This window comes from Pholcus phalangioides, unplaced genomic scaffold (genome assembly GCF_987345545.1).
Source record: "Pholcus phalangioides strain wild (caught in Gottingen) unplaced genomic scaffold, Ppha-v1.0 ptg000009l_1, whole genome shotgun sequence".
NCBI classification, from domain to species: Eukaryota; Metazoa; Arthropoda; class Arachnida; order Araneae; family Pholcidae; genus Pholcus; species Pholcus phalangioides.
The window spans coordinates 58,158,298-58,173,675 of NW_028301602.1; the positions used below are offsets into that span (position 1 = coordinate 58,158,298).

Consider the following 15,378-nt stretch of genomic DNA (forward strand, 5'->3'; position numbering starts at 1 on the left):
ACTCAAGTTGGCTTCGTCAAATGTACGTAAAATAACGGGACATTTTTGCACAAAAGTCGGGATGGTGAAAACTACATGAAAATACGGAGATGTCCAAGTGACACGGTACGTATGGTTACGTGTTTCCCACCTCAGATATACTTTCAAAAAAACCAAAATTATATCGATTTTGGAAACAAACCAGTCATTTATTCATTTAAATAAAAATAAAATTCAAATTAATATTTTTCAAAATTTATCTTTTCGTTGATTTGTTCCTAACTTAGCTGATTAATTATTCATCGTAATCGTTTTGGAGCAGTTGATAATGGAGGGGGAGAACCTCTATTTGTCAATCATTTGTGTACAATCACGCCTCTTCCAGTTTATTGGTCTGACTCGACCACGTGGGACTCTTTAAAGAGCTTACTGACGGTAAATATCAGTTTTCGTTTTTTTTTTCCGGAGTTTTTATCAGCAAATGCTTACGTATCATATTACTTCGTGGGAAAATTGAAGATTTCTTTCAGATATTTTCGATCCATTTTTTTTTTTATTTGGCCGTATCGATCACACGTGGAGAGAAAAGGTTAATGAAATTTTCCAGCATATTGTGATATAACTGACAAATGAAGCATCATCTCAACTGATGGCCAAAGTTTTATATCCTATAGCAGCTTGTTTGAAGAAGGTAATGAAAAAAAAGAAGGGATATAAAATAATTTGTACTTTTTTCTGTTGAGCATATTACTTACTCTGAGGTCTTTTATAAATTGGTTGTATAAGAATTCATACTTATTCATATTTTTCTTCTCTATTTTAGACAGATACCATGGATAAATTTCCAAGTGAAGCCGACAAGAGTGTGAGTGATAAAGACCATGAAGTTTTGAAAGGTAAGTTTTCAATAATTATACTTATCTATGTTAAACCTTTGTTGCTGCGTTCAAATAGTTATTGAAAATCTTACTGTGAAAAAAAAGACGCACACACACAATGAGTGCAAGTTACAGGGAAGGTAATGACTTAGGGCTCTAATTCTCATGACCTAAAAATCTTGAAAATATGCAAGCATTTATGGCCAAAAAAGCATTAAAAAAATGTGACCTTATAATTTTAGAAGGTGACATAATTTTATCTCTATTTCATCTCTTCTTTTTCAGTTATTGCTTCTTATCTTGCCAAGTTCAAAAATTTGCAAAAAATTCATCAATTTACCTTTTTTTTAGTTGAAGTTCTCTCACCAAATAAAAAACAGGCCTACCTTCTGCGCAATAACTGTTCTTTAATAAGTTCTATATAGACTCGCACTGAATTTTAAAGATGCTGTTTCAAGTGTTTAAAAAAACTGCCATTGTTCAATTTTTCCAAGACATATTTGAGGAAACTAATGCACTTTGCAAAGGTTTTTTAAAAATGCTAGTTCTTTTTTTTAATGATATAAAATCAACTTGAGCCAACCACCGTTTCACCACTCGTGGAATTCAATCACAAGGAAGTGATGCACATCCCTCACTATCTGAGTTTCTCTTCAGAAATATAGCAAGACAACAAAGTGACTGCTGCTACTAGGAATGCATTTTTTTTTTCCAACAACAAGAAAAGACAATTTATTGTGAGTGTATTATATCTCTGAAAAAAAATTCCTACACATTAAAAATTTTTGTGATAAAATTACCAAAAAAATGATCTATTGCTGGAAAATTCCTTAAATATGACCATTAGCTCGAAAATGCCTAAAATAGGACATATCATAATAATCTGAGCCCTAGTAATAACACATAGGAAACATTAGAGAGAACCCTAGGGTTGGCAGAATCTTTTGAATCTGCATGTGTGGCATGTCCCACACATGCAGAATTCAAAAGTGTTTGCAAAATATGGGGGAGCCACACCAACTCTGGTCATATGTCACCATACGGCAATTTCCAACCAGTGAAGGCTGGTGGGAGGGAAATGAAGGTGCCATATCTATCGGTAGTCACCCCAGGCTCGATAGGTAAAGAACTTGTTTCTGATATTCTTGCCTAGATTCTAACCCATGGACCTTGACGGCAATCTTCATAGTGGAAGACTAGCATCTTACCATTGCGCCACGCGGGCACTGCTTGTCTATCACTGTGAAGGTGGCCATTAGGTCTTAGGTTTGATCTGGTGGAAGAATATAGATCACAAGATATTTTCCGTAACGAACTTGAGGCGACCACCAAGACATGGCAAGTTCATTTCCAACCCAACTCTATAACAACAGTAAATTTCAGTGTAGCGATGTTGCCGAGTTGGTGCATGGTGAAGTAAATGTACCTGCACTTTTCTTTCTGAACGTTTTTGAAACATTTCATGTAAAATGACAGATTCAGCTAATAGAAAATGCAGTAAAAAATAGGATTCTGTGATTTCAGAGTGCGCTTTCCGTCAGTGCAAGACTCAACATCAAACTGAATCAAAATTAACAGTCTGGATATTCTAGGAGCTTATCTTTCTCATCTGTATGCATCAGACACAGAAATGAGCTAACCAAAACACAAATAGATGGAGCACCTACAAACTTAACTGGGTTGTGTCTACACCAGCTTTAGTAGACTGAAGCTTGTGTTGGTTGTATGTGTGTGTACATTAATGTAAAATAGGAAGATCTTAAATATCATTCATCTTCCTGAAAATTTTCATTTATCCATTTTTGAAGATGTTTATTTTAACCTTTAGTCAGTTTTTGTTTTTTATATAGTGTTCCTCGGTGTTGTAAAAACTTGTCTTTATATATTTGTCTTTTGTATTTTGACATAACCTGGAATGAATAAAACAATTTTTCATAGAAACTTATGGGAAACCACATTTAGGTTTAAGATTGTAACTAATAAAGTGATTCCAGAATGAATCATTTTTATTAATCGAGGTATCATGTGCCGATCAGTCATCTCTGTTATTGATACTGTCGGGGGAGGGGGAGGGCATTGTTCCTCATCTCTCCACCCATTAAAGGAAGGTTGCTGATATCTATCAGTTATATCTGTATATGCTGTATTTCCTTTGGAGTAGCTACCAAAGTTCACAAAAAGATATTAATGTATATCACAAACTTTTCTGTGTGCTTTCATTGCACTTCTTTAGAACTTAAGATGACTCTTTCCTAAACAAATTCCTTTAAAAAAAAGTCTCATATGGTTGAATTAGGGAAAAAAAAGAAGCGGCTTGTAGAAGAACTGGAACATGGTGTTTTGACAAGAGGAGTTTCTCAAGTTTGAAAGAAGTGCAACAAACAGGTGCTAGAAATAAAATATACATTTATATTCTTCAATAAAAAACCCTGAGGCAAAGTAGCTTCACCCATAAAAGCAGAGATAGACATAGATAGTGGGGGAAAGTCTGGAGGCAGGATGATGATATATATGTATGTCAATACATTATACATGTTACTGCCAAAGCCAGAGAGTTTATGAAAAGTTTGATGTGTTGATGCAAGATGGTCTGGTAGATGCCAAATCCATTTTTTTTTCATCAACAACATCAGATGTATGGCTATATATAATAGCTGTATTGGATTAGCTCCATGTGACAAGAAGGGGAAAAAAGAGAAATTTGAGAGCAAAAACTTTTTATACGATAATATAAACATATAATTTCTCTGTCAAATGTTCAGGAAAAAAAGATTGCTGCATCTTATGAAAAAATATGCCAACTTGGCGATAACCCAGAACTATGTCTTTTGTTACCAGACTTTGACTGAAGATCTCTGGGCACATCACAAACTCACTGGCCAAAGCCCGAAATTCATTGGTTGGGTTAATTTACAACGAAAGTGGCCAATTCGCATACTGGCTAATTTCAGGCTTTGGTTGTAATATATACAAACACATAAGGTTACTGGCACACATCATTGATGTTGGAAGGAATGCCCTCCCCCCTCCCACACACACGAGCTCCCTTGTCTCCACCCAGTTTCAACTACTTCTAAAGGAAGTAGCTGCTCTATTTTTTTAATGAAAAATGCACTGAAATGAAAATGCATGAATGATATTATTCATACCTGTCATTCACTTTTGTTCATCTAATAATCCCTTTGTGGTTAAAGTGAAAAGCAAACAAGAATAAAATGTAATTTTTTATCTTTTCGAAGAAAAATTAAATTAAGCTCTTTTTATGAATGACTATTTATAAAAATGAAAATTTGAACTTAAATATGAATGGGATGAAAACAATTCAAGTCCATCTCATGTAGTAAGAAAAACAATTGATTGAACGTGCAAATTTTACAAAAAATTAGATAAAGTGAATTCATGTTGTTGTGTTACCATATTCGTTGGAAGATGTTCTCTACATGGGTGGAGATACGTTATTATTATGCTTATTTCTCGAGAAGCATTCTTTCCTTTTTCTTTTTCTCCTCTAGTTCTTTTTTGTTATTTGTTATACATGCATTATCAAATATTTCTCGTTATTTTCAGAGAGTGCAATTTCTCAACCTGGCCTGATATCAAAAGTATCAACTGGTATTTTCAGTATTGGATCTAGCGCTGTTGGATTAGGGGTTGGTGGTGTCAAATGGGCTGCCACTACAACTCTGAATGTGGGAAGTGGGGTTCTTGGTGCCTCAAAAAATGTTATTTCAAAAGTTGGATTGGCTACAGTCAAGCAAAAAACAAAGAACGAATGAGGACATTTTTGATGAGATCGTTAAAAGATACAGCAATTGTTCCAAAACATTGATTATTATGATTATTATTTGTTGATGGTCACTTATATATATATATATGTGTGTGTGTGTGTTATGTGCATTTGTGCGTAAATTTTTCTAACGACTATGTACATGTGTATCTATCAACAAAAGCTTTTGTGCAGTTTAAAATATGGTGTCTTTAAATAGTTATTTGTTATGAATATGAATGTAAAAAAAATGGGCTTCAATAATTTTTGTTCTACTGTTCTAGATAAATATTTTTCAGTTCAAAATTTTTATATGATCGTCCTAAAAACAATGAAAATTAAGTTCTTTTTCATTTGTATTTTTATCAGGAGGAACTTTGAAGATTATGCCTTCATGGTTTTTTTTATCTCAAAAGAGCTTTCAATTTTTATAGTTATTCTATTCAAGCTGGTTTTGAAACTCATCTCTTCTTTTTTTTTTCAAACTCGTTGATGTTTTTTTTTTTTGCTTTGAAAAAATTTACATTTCAGAAATATTATATTAATAATATCCACCTAATTTTTTTTAAAAAACCTTTTTGGTTTTTTTTTCTCTTTCAGTTTACTAAACGAAATGAAATAATTTCATGTGTAATTTATTTATTTTTTTTTTTATTCCATCATAAATTTGGTTTAAAAAACTAGGATATACAAAGGATCTTCAAAGAAAAACCAACCATTCAATTTAAACTGAAAAGAAGCAATCACTAATGCAATACATTAATAAAGGCATATTTATCAGCCTGAATTATTATATTAATATACTTGTAGCGACATTTCATGCGTAGATAAGTGTCATACAATTAAAAAATTGTACCATTTTCAGAAGAAACACAGGATTTTCTTTGTTTTTTTCTTTCCTGAAGCATATATTTTAGACCTGTGCATTCAAGGGCATTTTACGTTACCTTATACTTTTTAAAATATAAAATTTTTTTTATTGTATTTGAAATTTGCGTTACTTGTAGATTATTCATAGCAATGCAGAGATCTTCATCTGATTAAAATGTGATGGTCATCGGAATATAACAGACTAATAAGATTATGCCTCTAGTTCGAGTTGTTTTGCTAAGGTTGAGTATTACTTGCACAAATATATAAAGCAGTTTATGTTCTATTTTAACGTGAAATGCAGAAAGAAAATTTATACGTAGAATTAAGTGTTCAAAACACAAGACTTTTACTACTTCTTATACTGTGCTATGTTATTCGTTTTTGTTTCAATATAATTTTCTGTGAAGAAAAAAGGCAAAGGAAGCAGAGATATCTATGTCCCAAATGATTTTGATTCATTTATGCATACATATAGAGGACAATTATAAAATATCTACCAGCTGAAGTAGCGATTTGAAAAACTCAGATTTTTGTACTTCAGCATTATATATTCATACTGAAAACTTGCAATAAATTATAAAGAAAATAACAATTGAAAGAGGAGTTGAAATTAAATATATTTTTGATGCTCCTTGGTGCAGTAATTGTTATCTCTAATGAGAACCCCATGAGTTTATTTATTGCTTATATCTGCAAAATGTTGGTTGCTTTCATTACAAAAAAATATCAGATGTGTATTGAAAACAATTTCAATCTGCAGTTTCAAATTTTTTTTAATGTCTCAGTAGAAATATATGAATGATTTAAAAATGAGATATTTTTGGGAATCAAAGTTTCACTGGGTGGCTGTAAAGTCTTTAAACAAAAAAAGAGGTGTGATGGTGGATCAATGTTTATATAGTACATCCTAATCCAATCATAGCACCAGATAAGAGTAAATGTTATAAACAATGTAACTATATCTGATGATAAAAACTTTTACAGATGACCAATAATGTTAACATTGGGCTTTCAATGTGGCAAAAATAGGGAATGAGTAGAGCCCGGAAGTTCAAGCAAAATGTTATAAATGCCTTTTGGTAAAAAATATTTTTTTGAATTTTTCCTGCCGTAAGTGTCTATTTTGACATCGTTTTATGTTTTTCGTTGAATCTTAGTTCTGTAAAACTCAGATATTTTAGGCTTCAAGATTGCTTTTTATAAAAATTGCAATTCGCATTAGTTCTTATCAGAACGCCCCCCCCCCCAAGCCCCATTTAAACACAAATAGGTGTTAATGCCTGAGATAGACATCTGACAAAACTTGGCATTGCTGAGCATCGAAGTGACAAAGACACTGCATGGTATGAACAGATTTCAATTTAAAGAAAACAATACTTATTCACTAATTATAATTATATGATAATAATCATTCTTTAATTGTAGCTAACCTTGTTTTCCATGTTGGTTACTAATCTAGTTAACTAACAAAATCGCCTTTGACCAAAGCTCGAAGGATCACAATAACCATTTTTGGTGTGGTACTATCAACTTAGCTTGGCTAATAATGCAGTTATTATTAAATAATATAGAAACACACAGACGGAGTAAACTTTCTAGCCATTTTAGTCATTTTTTGAACTTTTTATACCAAAGTTTTTATTTATTTTTTCCTATTTTACATTATACATGCCTTTTCTTGTGTCTATTTTAAGCATTTTAGTTCATTTTTGCCTGCCTATTTCTACAATTTTTAATGCCTAAACTTCCTGCCTGTAATTATGAGCATCACAAATCCATTCACTTTTGTGATACTTAAAAGCAGCTCCTTAGAATATCATCCTAACACGCCGCTGCACTGTCAGATAAAGCATTTTCTCACCCTGTTGAAGAATTTTGTGTGATAAATAATTATAAAGGTAATAAAATTTACTCTTTTTTTAGCTGTATGAGTGGAATATGAACCAAGGTTATATTGCAAATATTATTTATCTTGATGTGTTCTGTCACTTCCTTTAATTTAAAGAGTTTACTATTACCCTATATAGCTGCAACATTACAACACCAGAAATGACGCTATACAGTAGAGTTTCAATACTTCTCTCAAGGTTTCAGACAATCCAAGAATTCTTCGAATTTCCGTCAAAATCTGTTTTTTGCCAAGAACAATTTTTGTACAATATTTTTATGTTTTCCAAGGAAAGTTTTCCAACGAATAATTTGAGTTGGAAGGAGTGTTTTGACAGAAACTAAAGGGGTCTTGATCTCTAGACTGGCATCTCCAGTGGACCCCCCCCAGACCAGAATTCTTCACTGGCCGTCCTTTAGTAAATTTATAATGTGGAAGAAAATAACATTCAAATCAAGCCCCAGGATTTGGGCCCCTGTCAGGCTCTTAAAGAGGTCATGGATTTCGGCAGTTGTGTAATGAATTAAGCTGTTCAATTAAGGGGGAAATAGTTAAAATTGAGTAATCCCCCCCCCCCCATCATACAATTAAAATGTCATTTGCTGTTACTTTTTGGATAATTCAAGTTTTCAGCTATCCAAGGAGTCTCGGTCACGTTCACCTTAAATTACTGAGACTCTACTGTATTCTTATTTTATAAAATAAATGTTGTGTGCATGAATTTAGATTTTTTTCTTCGAATAATGGAAAACCAATTCTGAATTTTTTTATCCTTTTTTTTCTCAATATGGAGTTCTTTTGAGAGTTTTTTTACGATGCTGATAAGCTATTCATGTTTGAATGCATTTATAACAAAAAATCTGATTTCCTAGTCATTTACAAAGTACTTTTATCTCTTTTTTTTGCATTTGAATCTGATGTTGAACAATTTGTTTCCAACAATTTCAATGAGAGAGAAATTAGAGTAGTTGGTGGCATTATTTTTATTTAGATGTTATATCGCCAAAAAAAAATTGATGTAAAATTTGATAATAATGCCACATTATTTTGTTTTAAGTGACTGCTGCTGGCAGTAGTGTTGTTCTATTAGTGAGGGAAAAAATTTTAAAAACTGGATCAATATATCGATTTTCACTATGTTTATTATCTTACGCTGGCTGTGGGAACACCTTAGATGATGCAGGTCATTGTCGTATTGAAGTATTTGAAGTTTTGCCAGAAATAAAATGTGTAGACAAGAATTTATAAATTAGAAATTAAAGTACTGGTGTAAAATAATCGTTAACTGTTGCCATTCACATTGTCACTAAATGGGGACCAACAATGCCTTACATCACTTCTAAGCGATAAACGATTGTTATAATTCATACACAGTTACTTGAGATGCTATGTAATATTTTTATTATTTTAAAGTCAGTGCCATTCATATAAAGCTTTCGAAGGAGAAAATGTTACTGTATGGCTTGAGTTCTTTTGAATTTTCTTCAAAAGGTTTTTTTTTGCTTCGGTGGTGCCATTTTTCTTAATCAAAAATTGAAAGTGCTCATAACTTGATGTGAAAACATATCATATACACAATAAATAACCAGTCATTTTCTGTTAAAAATGTGTAGAAATGATCCATAATTTTTTTTTCTATATGATAATTAGATCTTTGTTCTAGTACAGTGTTTGTCATTGAAACTATTATACGTTTTGTTTTACGAGCCTTGCTAGCAGCTATAATTTCGGAAATTATACGACTTTGTGTGTTGTTTTTGGTGTGGAAACTGTCGCTTGAAATGTGTTTGATTCTGTTTTTGCCATATTATTTTAGCTTCACAGGGTTGATTATGATATGTGTTTATACGTGGAAATATATAAAAGTGTCCTTATACTCGCTGTTATTGAAGCTGTTGTGTATTAGAAGGCTTCTCTCTATGTTGAGTGTAATGAAAGTATTAAAAACATGGAAATTTATGTATCAGAGTTTTATTAACTGCATTCTTACTTATTTTTTTATAATTACTCATTTTTTTCACATTTTTTTATTTTGTTCTGTGAAAATTACTACAAAATTGTTATTTTGATGGATAGATGGTTAATAATGATAATGAATATTTTAATAGTTTAGAAGTTCAAAAACTTTCTTGGAACTGGTATTACTCTATAAAAGTTTTGGAAAGTTCTTTTATAAAGCTTGAAAATGCAATCAATAAGTGTTGCATATACGAGAATGTAACAATTGGCTTATTGGTTGTTTTTTTTTTTTAGTTTTTGTAAAAGATCTTTTATCAAACTTTCATAGCATAATCCTGGCCTAAGAAATATTTTTCTGCTTCTACTTAAATTTTAGTTGATGTTTGGTATTTTTTCCCAAATCTGCAGCCATTACTTTCAAATTGTTATTAACTGCATGGTTACTCAACTTTTTTTTCACTTTCTTTTGCACTAATGATCAAATACTAGAGAATATAGTACTATATTGCATTGTGAGCAGACTATAAAATTAATTATTTATATCTGCCTTTATTTTGCTTATGTGCTAAAAATCATGGCCTCCTCATCTTTGAGCAGGGCACCTAGGCCTCTGAAATTTCCCAGAGGAATGTTTATGAGGTGTATGTACAGTTAAGTAGAAGTATGTGGTTGGCTATCGCTCTGCTATTCTTATCCATGTGGAGACCATGGTGACAATATTAGGCTAGACAACATTTTAATTAGCATATTATCCCACTAACACATGAAAAGTGTATTTCTCTCCATCTATTTCACAAAGCGTTGATTTATCATCGTTTGTAGTCAACACTTTCATGTTTGTTTATTAACCCTTTAAGTGGTTTTTAAAATTTTCCCTGATCTGTCTTATAACTGCCACAGTGGAAATCACTAAACCCCTTCTGTAAAATGCCATACCTGCTTTCTAAGAAGAATATTTTTTTCCGGATCTTGCGCAGCTGATAGGTGTCCCCCCCCCCCCCCCCCACCAACACCAAAAATAACAACGATGAAGAAAAATACTCTTATTTTTCTGTTATTTATACAAAACGCGCATATTCCTATACAACCTTGAACGGAAAAGGAAAAAAAAGTATTTCTCCTTCTGCTATCAAACTTTGAACAAAAGCCGACTTCGCCCTCTGACAGTTGATCTGATAGGCTGGGGTGGGGGGGGGGCATCATTGACGAAATTTGAGGGTTTTAAGGACGCGAGATATCTCAAAATGGCCGAAACAAAGGGCATCAAGTAATCCGAGATATCTCATCGTTGCCGCTGTACGGATTAATGCAAATTATATGGCACACCAGTATTGAAGGAAGCACATAAGCCTCTCCTGTTTTTTAATGATGGTATTAGTTTATAAGGTCGGGATTACACTATAAAAGTTAGATAAAAATTATTTTATAAAACTTGAAAAATGTAACCAATAACACGTCAAGATAACAGCTCGAACTTAACTGATCCGCCTATTGGTTACATTTTTCAATTTTTATAAAAGAACTTTTCTAAAAACGTTTACAGTGTAATCCCGGCCTAACTCAATATAAGATTTCAAAACTTATTATTCTATTAATTTCATTACGTAGATGACATTATTTTTAGATTAAAATACAAGCCGACGCACAACATTTCTATTTAAATTTCTTTGCAGGATTCAAGTGAAGAGCACATTTTGTTTGTACAAATGTTTTACGAAAGAAAGAAAAAAAAGGAATGTCCACAGAGTTTACGCAGGTGTATTTATGCATGACTTGCCTGCCCGTCTTTTCTCTTCGTCTACACATCACTAATATTACCAAAATAACGAGGAAAATTTACTGCGGCTGTGATATTTAATATTAGATAAAAACGTTCGCGGATTTTTATTTGATGAATTGGACTGTTGAAGGAAAGTCGGTTTGGTTAATCAAAGGCGATGAAAAGAATGGAAAAAAACAGTTTCGATTTCAAAATTGTTCACTGAACGCAGTTTACGGAAGACGTAGATATGGCGAAACACGAAATTTTTTTCATCAGTAGGCAATAGCGTAAGCAGGATTTTTCCTCGGGATCTTACCTTTTTTCACTGCAAAAAAAAACCCCACTATAGATAAAATCTTATCTATGTGGGGGGGGGGGGGGGGGTTGCATACGTCAACGTCAGTAGGGAAATCGTTAGCCTCGGGAAATCTACACCAGTAGATTCTTTATTTAACCTTCGGACACGACGGGCAAAATTGAAACTTCCCACAAAGCCGGCGGGCCACCAAGTTCTGTAATTTAGCGACATCTTAATTTAAGGAGTCATTTGGGCCTAATTTAAGCAGGGACAAAAATTAGCTGAAGACTTTTACTTACACTGAAATTGTTTCTTTTATTAGTTATCAATTTTGATTGCTTCTGAAAATATTTTAACACTAATTCTGAAAAAGTTTTCGATTAATTTCTAATCAAATTAACTGATTCTAAGATTAATTTTGATCTGAAATCATTTTTCAGTAATTATGCAATTATTGTTTATTCTTTTATTGATTGAGAAATAATTTATATCAAAAATTTCGGAATTATTTCTGATTGATTTTATTTTTTTTCATTAATTTTCGAAATTATTTATTTCAAAAATTGTTTCTTTCAGTAATTCTAGAATTAATAGTTTCAAGCATTTTCTGTAATGATTGGCGAGCCACGACAAAAATCTCCGAGGGCCAAATATGGCCGACGAGCTATGCGTGCGTTGAAGACCCCTGATCTACACTTATGCAGTTAAATAAACCCCATAAGATTAAAATGCGCATAAAATCAAGTTTTCATTCTTTCTCATTGAAACCTGCATAGGTTGTAGTGAATCCTACGTCACGATCAGAGGCGTATTTGCAAGAGGAGGGGAGGGGAGGGTTAGAGAGCAATAGCCTAGGGCAAAAAATCGGTGGTCAAGAGCATAGGCGTCGGAAGAGTTTTAGCACTGTGGGTGCTCAACTTGAGTTTTATGCTGGAAATTCTATATTTTGAATAAATTCCGCGGATGCTTAGAGTTGTTTACAAATAGTGTGGGGTGAGCGCCCACAGTACTCCGGCTCCGACACCACTGGCTCAAGAAAATTAGAAAAACACGGGAGGAAAGGTGACAAAACCACAAATTCGCCTAAGGATGTTGCGAACCCGATATCCTAATACAGGTCGTACACCCCGTTTTCGAAAGACCTATATTACACCGGATCAAATCATACTAGGTATCAGGTCCAAAACATTTACAAGCCTCCCACTCAAAAAATTAGAAAAAGCAGGTTTATAAAAGTAGGAGGGGGTACCCCCTTAGACAACATAATCATAGCATAACGAAAAGAAATTCTAAAAAAAAAAATTTATTTAAAAGTTTTTCTTGGATTAATTTTTTTTATAGCACTATTTCAGTTATCTTATAAGATTGACTCAAGTCAAAGCAAAATGACAGAAATGACTTGGTTACAAAAACAATTTTTGGCTAAACCAGTGCACTAGCAACCACAGAAAATTCTTTACTGTACTCAAATTAAAAATTACATTTTTTTTGAAGTCCTCCACAGTCTAACCTGTCAACTCAGGGGCGTAGCCAGAAATTTCGTTCGGGAGAGGGGTCCACTTTCATTTCGGGGGGGGGGGGAACCAAAATCATAGAACAATAAATTTTGCTATCTTTTCCCCCTTTTTTGTTTTTTGGCCATTTTCTCACATTTCGGGGGGGGGGGGGACTTGGAAGCCCGCTACGCCCTTGTGTCAACTCTCTTCGACAATGTACACCAAATTATGAAGGCATGTAAGTTTTTAAGAATGACGCTCCTTCGAGACCACTTTCAAAAGCACAGTGTGAAAAATATGTAAATTACAAGTTCCGATGTAAATAAGTCAATTGCGTTGCTATCCTTTTTTAAAGGGAATTTGTTTATATTTTACTGTTCAATACCAGTGTTATCATCTTTGAAAAATGAGAAGCACTTCCATTTCTAGCTCTTTGCTGAGCATTGTAAATATTGTTTATGCCTCTTCATGCCTTAAAAATACAGAAGACCACTGAATGCTATTGGGTAGCATCAGAATCATTAAACCTAGAATAGACCTATGTACCCAACTTCTTTGAAATGCAAACTGTTGTTTCACCTATTTGCACCGTAATTTTGAATGATGAATGCTAGTTACTGTCCCAGACCATGAAGTAATAAATACAAAATTATTTTCCCATCCACACAGAAGTTTTTAATGACTGCTATACTTGTTGCACCCTCAAACTAAGCAAATGAAAAACTAATCAATCAAATGGTCCACATACACCCCCCCCCCCCCAAAATAACCTTAAAAATGATAAAATTTCTGCTTTGGCAGAATCATTAAAATTGCAATCTACAACATTTGTACTACATATTTGGCAATTATATCGATGATTCCCTGCTCAATTAAAACCTATTACACGAATTTTTTTAGATAGAATTTGGTAAAAAAGTAGGAAAAGTTGGGCAAAACCGAGAAAGTAGGACATTTTAACCAAAAAGTAGGAAAAGAAGGACGAGTGGGGCCCTGCATTTACGAAAAGCACAGTTGCATCGCAGCAGTGGATTCGGGGCCGTAACATTCTCCCTCTCGGGTTCAAACTTTCTCTTTGCCGCCCCCCTCCGAAAGGATTATACCCGGAAATAGGAGGGTTTGAGGGCCCTGGGCACTGTCCCGGTTACCTCAGCCTAGTTACGGGCCTGAGTGAATTATGGTCTGGTCAGGAAAAAATTTAAAGAAATAAAATTCCGTTTCTGTAAATGTTTTTCTGAAGCCTTTAAACACAAACGTGACTCACTTTCTCGAACAGTACGTTAAATCTGTAACAGTGACTGTTAAATAGCCAAGGCCGCAATTAGGGGAACAGCAGGCGGGTGTGGTGCATCGGACCAGGGAGGGAGGGGGGCGCAAATTTTAACACCTTTAACCTCTCCTTCAACCAGGGCAGGAACTAGAGGGGACAGGGGGCGGAAAAAATTAGGGGCGACAATTTTAGGTGGGAACAAACACCGTTATAAAATTATCGAATTTTCAAGTTGTGGGGGCGGCAAAAATCCTAGTTATGGCCCTGCCTTCAACATTACAGCGGGGTGGAGGGGACAATATGGTGCTTGCCTCGGCTGACCTAGGATCTAATTGCGGCCCTGTAAATAGCCATTAGGATTTCCTGCCTTGACATCCACACAACACGCTTTTGGGATCTTTGATTAATTAGAAAAATTTTGCAATTAAATTTCAGACGGTCTGTTCTGCACGTCACCATGCAGGTACAAAACAGCGTTGACGAAATTAAAAACACGTAAAATTGCAATATCTCGTAGGCCATCGGGTCACCTATTTTTCATAAGGGGATTATTAACTCTTTTTTCTTTTTTTTTAATAAAAACGATTATTCTACAATGGATCTCACTTCCATTAGTAAATTGATATTTCAAAACGAGATGGATCATATTTCCATGTAACCTGAAGGCATATTTTCTAAAGAATTATGAAATCGAGTCAATATTTACGGTGTATCGTCACTAAATAAAGGCCGTTGCAAGAAGTTGTGCTCAATTTTGATAAAAGCCTGCAGCAGAATATGCCATGAAAATGGTAATTCATCGCTTTTACTCGAAGATTAAGAAAAAAAAACCATTACCATTGCAAATATGAATACAGTATTTTCTTCAGAAAGCCCTTCTTTCTCTCCCCCCAGTTCATCGATGTTTTCCCATCTCCTTAGAAATACGTATTCAGGCGATACTTGGGTTTTGAACGGAACGCATTGAAATTTTTCAACCGTTCTCGTTATAAACCGGACATGAACGTCATTTGATGTGAATACGACTTTTAAATCATCTGACGATAATGGATGCATTCGTAAAAAGTTGTGTAACGAAAGCATTTAAACGCTCACATCTCTGATAGATTCAGTATATATGAGTGCTTTTGATGTCTCGTCGCCCGGGGTAGTGGCTTCCCCCCCCCCCCTTCTGGTTCTATTCTGATCTGGGCAGCAGGCTTGAGGCCC

General features: G+C 34.0%; 1 protein-coding gene across 1 annotated transcript; it reads left to right on the forward strand.

The window, feature by feature from the left end:
• The first annotated feature begins 424 nt into the window (after nucleotides 1–424).
• LOC149083382 (uncharacterized) lies at nucleotides 425–9,343 on the forward strand. The gene is made up of 3 exons (XM_089236654.1): nucleotides 425–670; nucleotides 803–875; nucleotides 4,425–9,343. The coding sequence occupies exons 1-3, from the start codon at nucleotides 629–631 to the stop codon at nucleotides 4,631–4,633; spliced, it is 324 nt and encodes a 107-aa protein (XP_089092780.1). The 5' UTR covers nucleotides 425–628; the 3' UTR covers nucleotides 4,634–9,343.
• Nucleotides 9,344–15,378: the final 6,035 nt, after the last annotated feature.

Excerpts from the sequence above, each read along its gene's own strand:
- LOC149083382 (XM_089236654.1), top strand. The coding sequence starts at position 629 with ATGGCCAAAGTTTTATATCCTATAGCAGCTTGTTTGAAGAAG. Across the intron at positions 671-802 it reads TAGCAGCTTGTTTGAAGAAG|ACAGATACCATGGATAAATT; the intron begins GTAATGAAAAAA and ends TCTCTATTTTAG. Across the intron at positions 876-4,424 it reads AGACCATGAAGTTTTGAAAG|AGAGTGCAATTTCTCAACCT; the intron begins GTAAGTTTTCAA and ends CGTTATTTTCAG.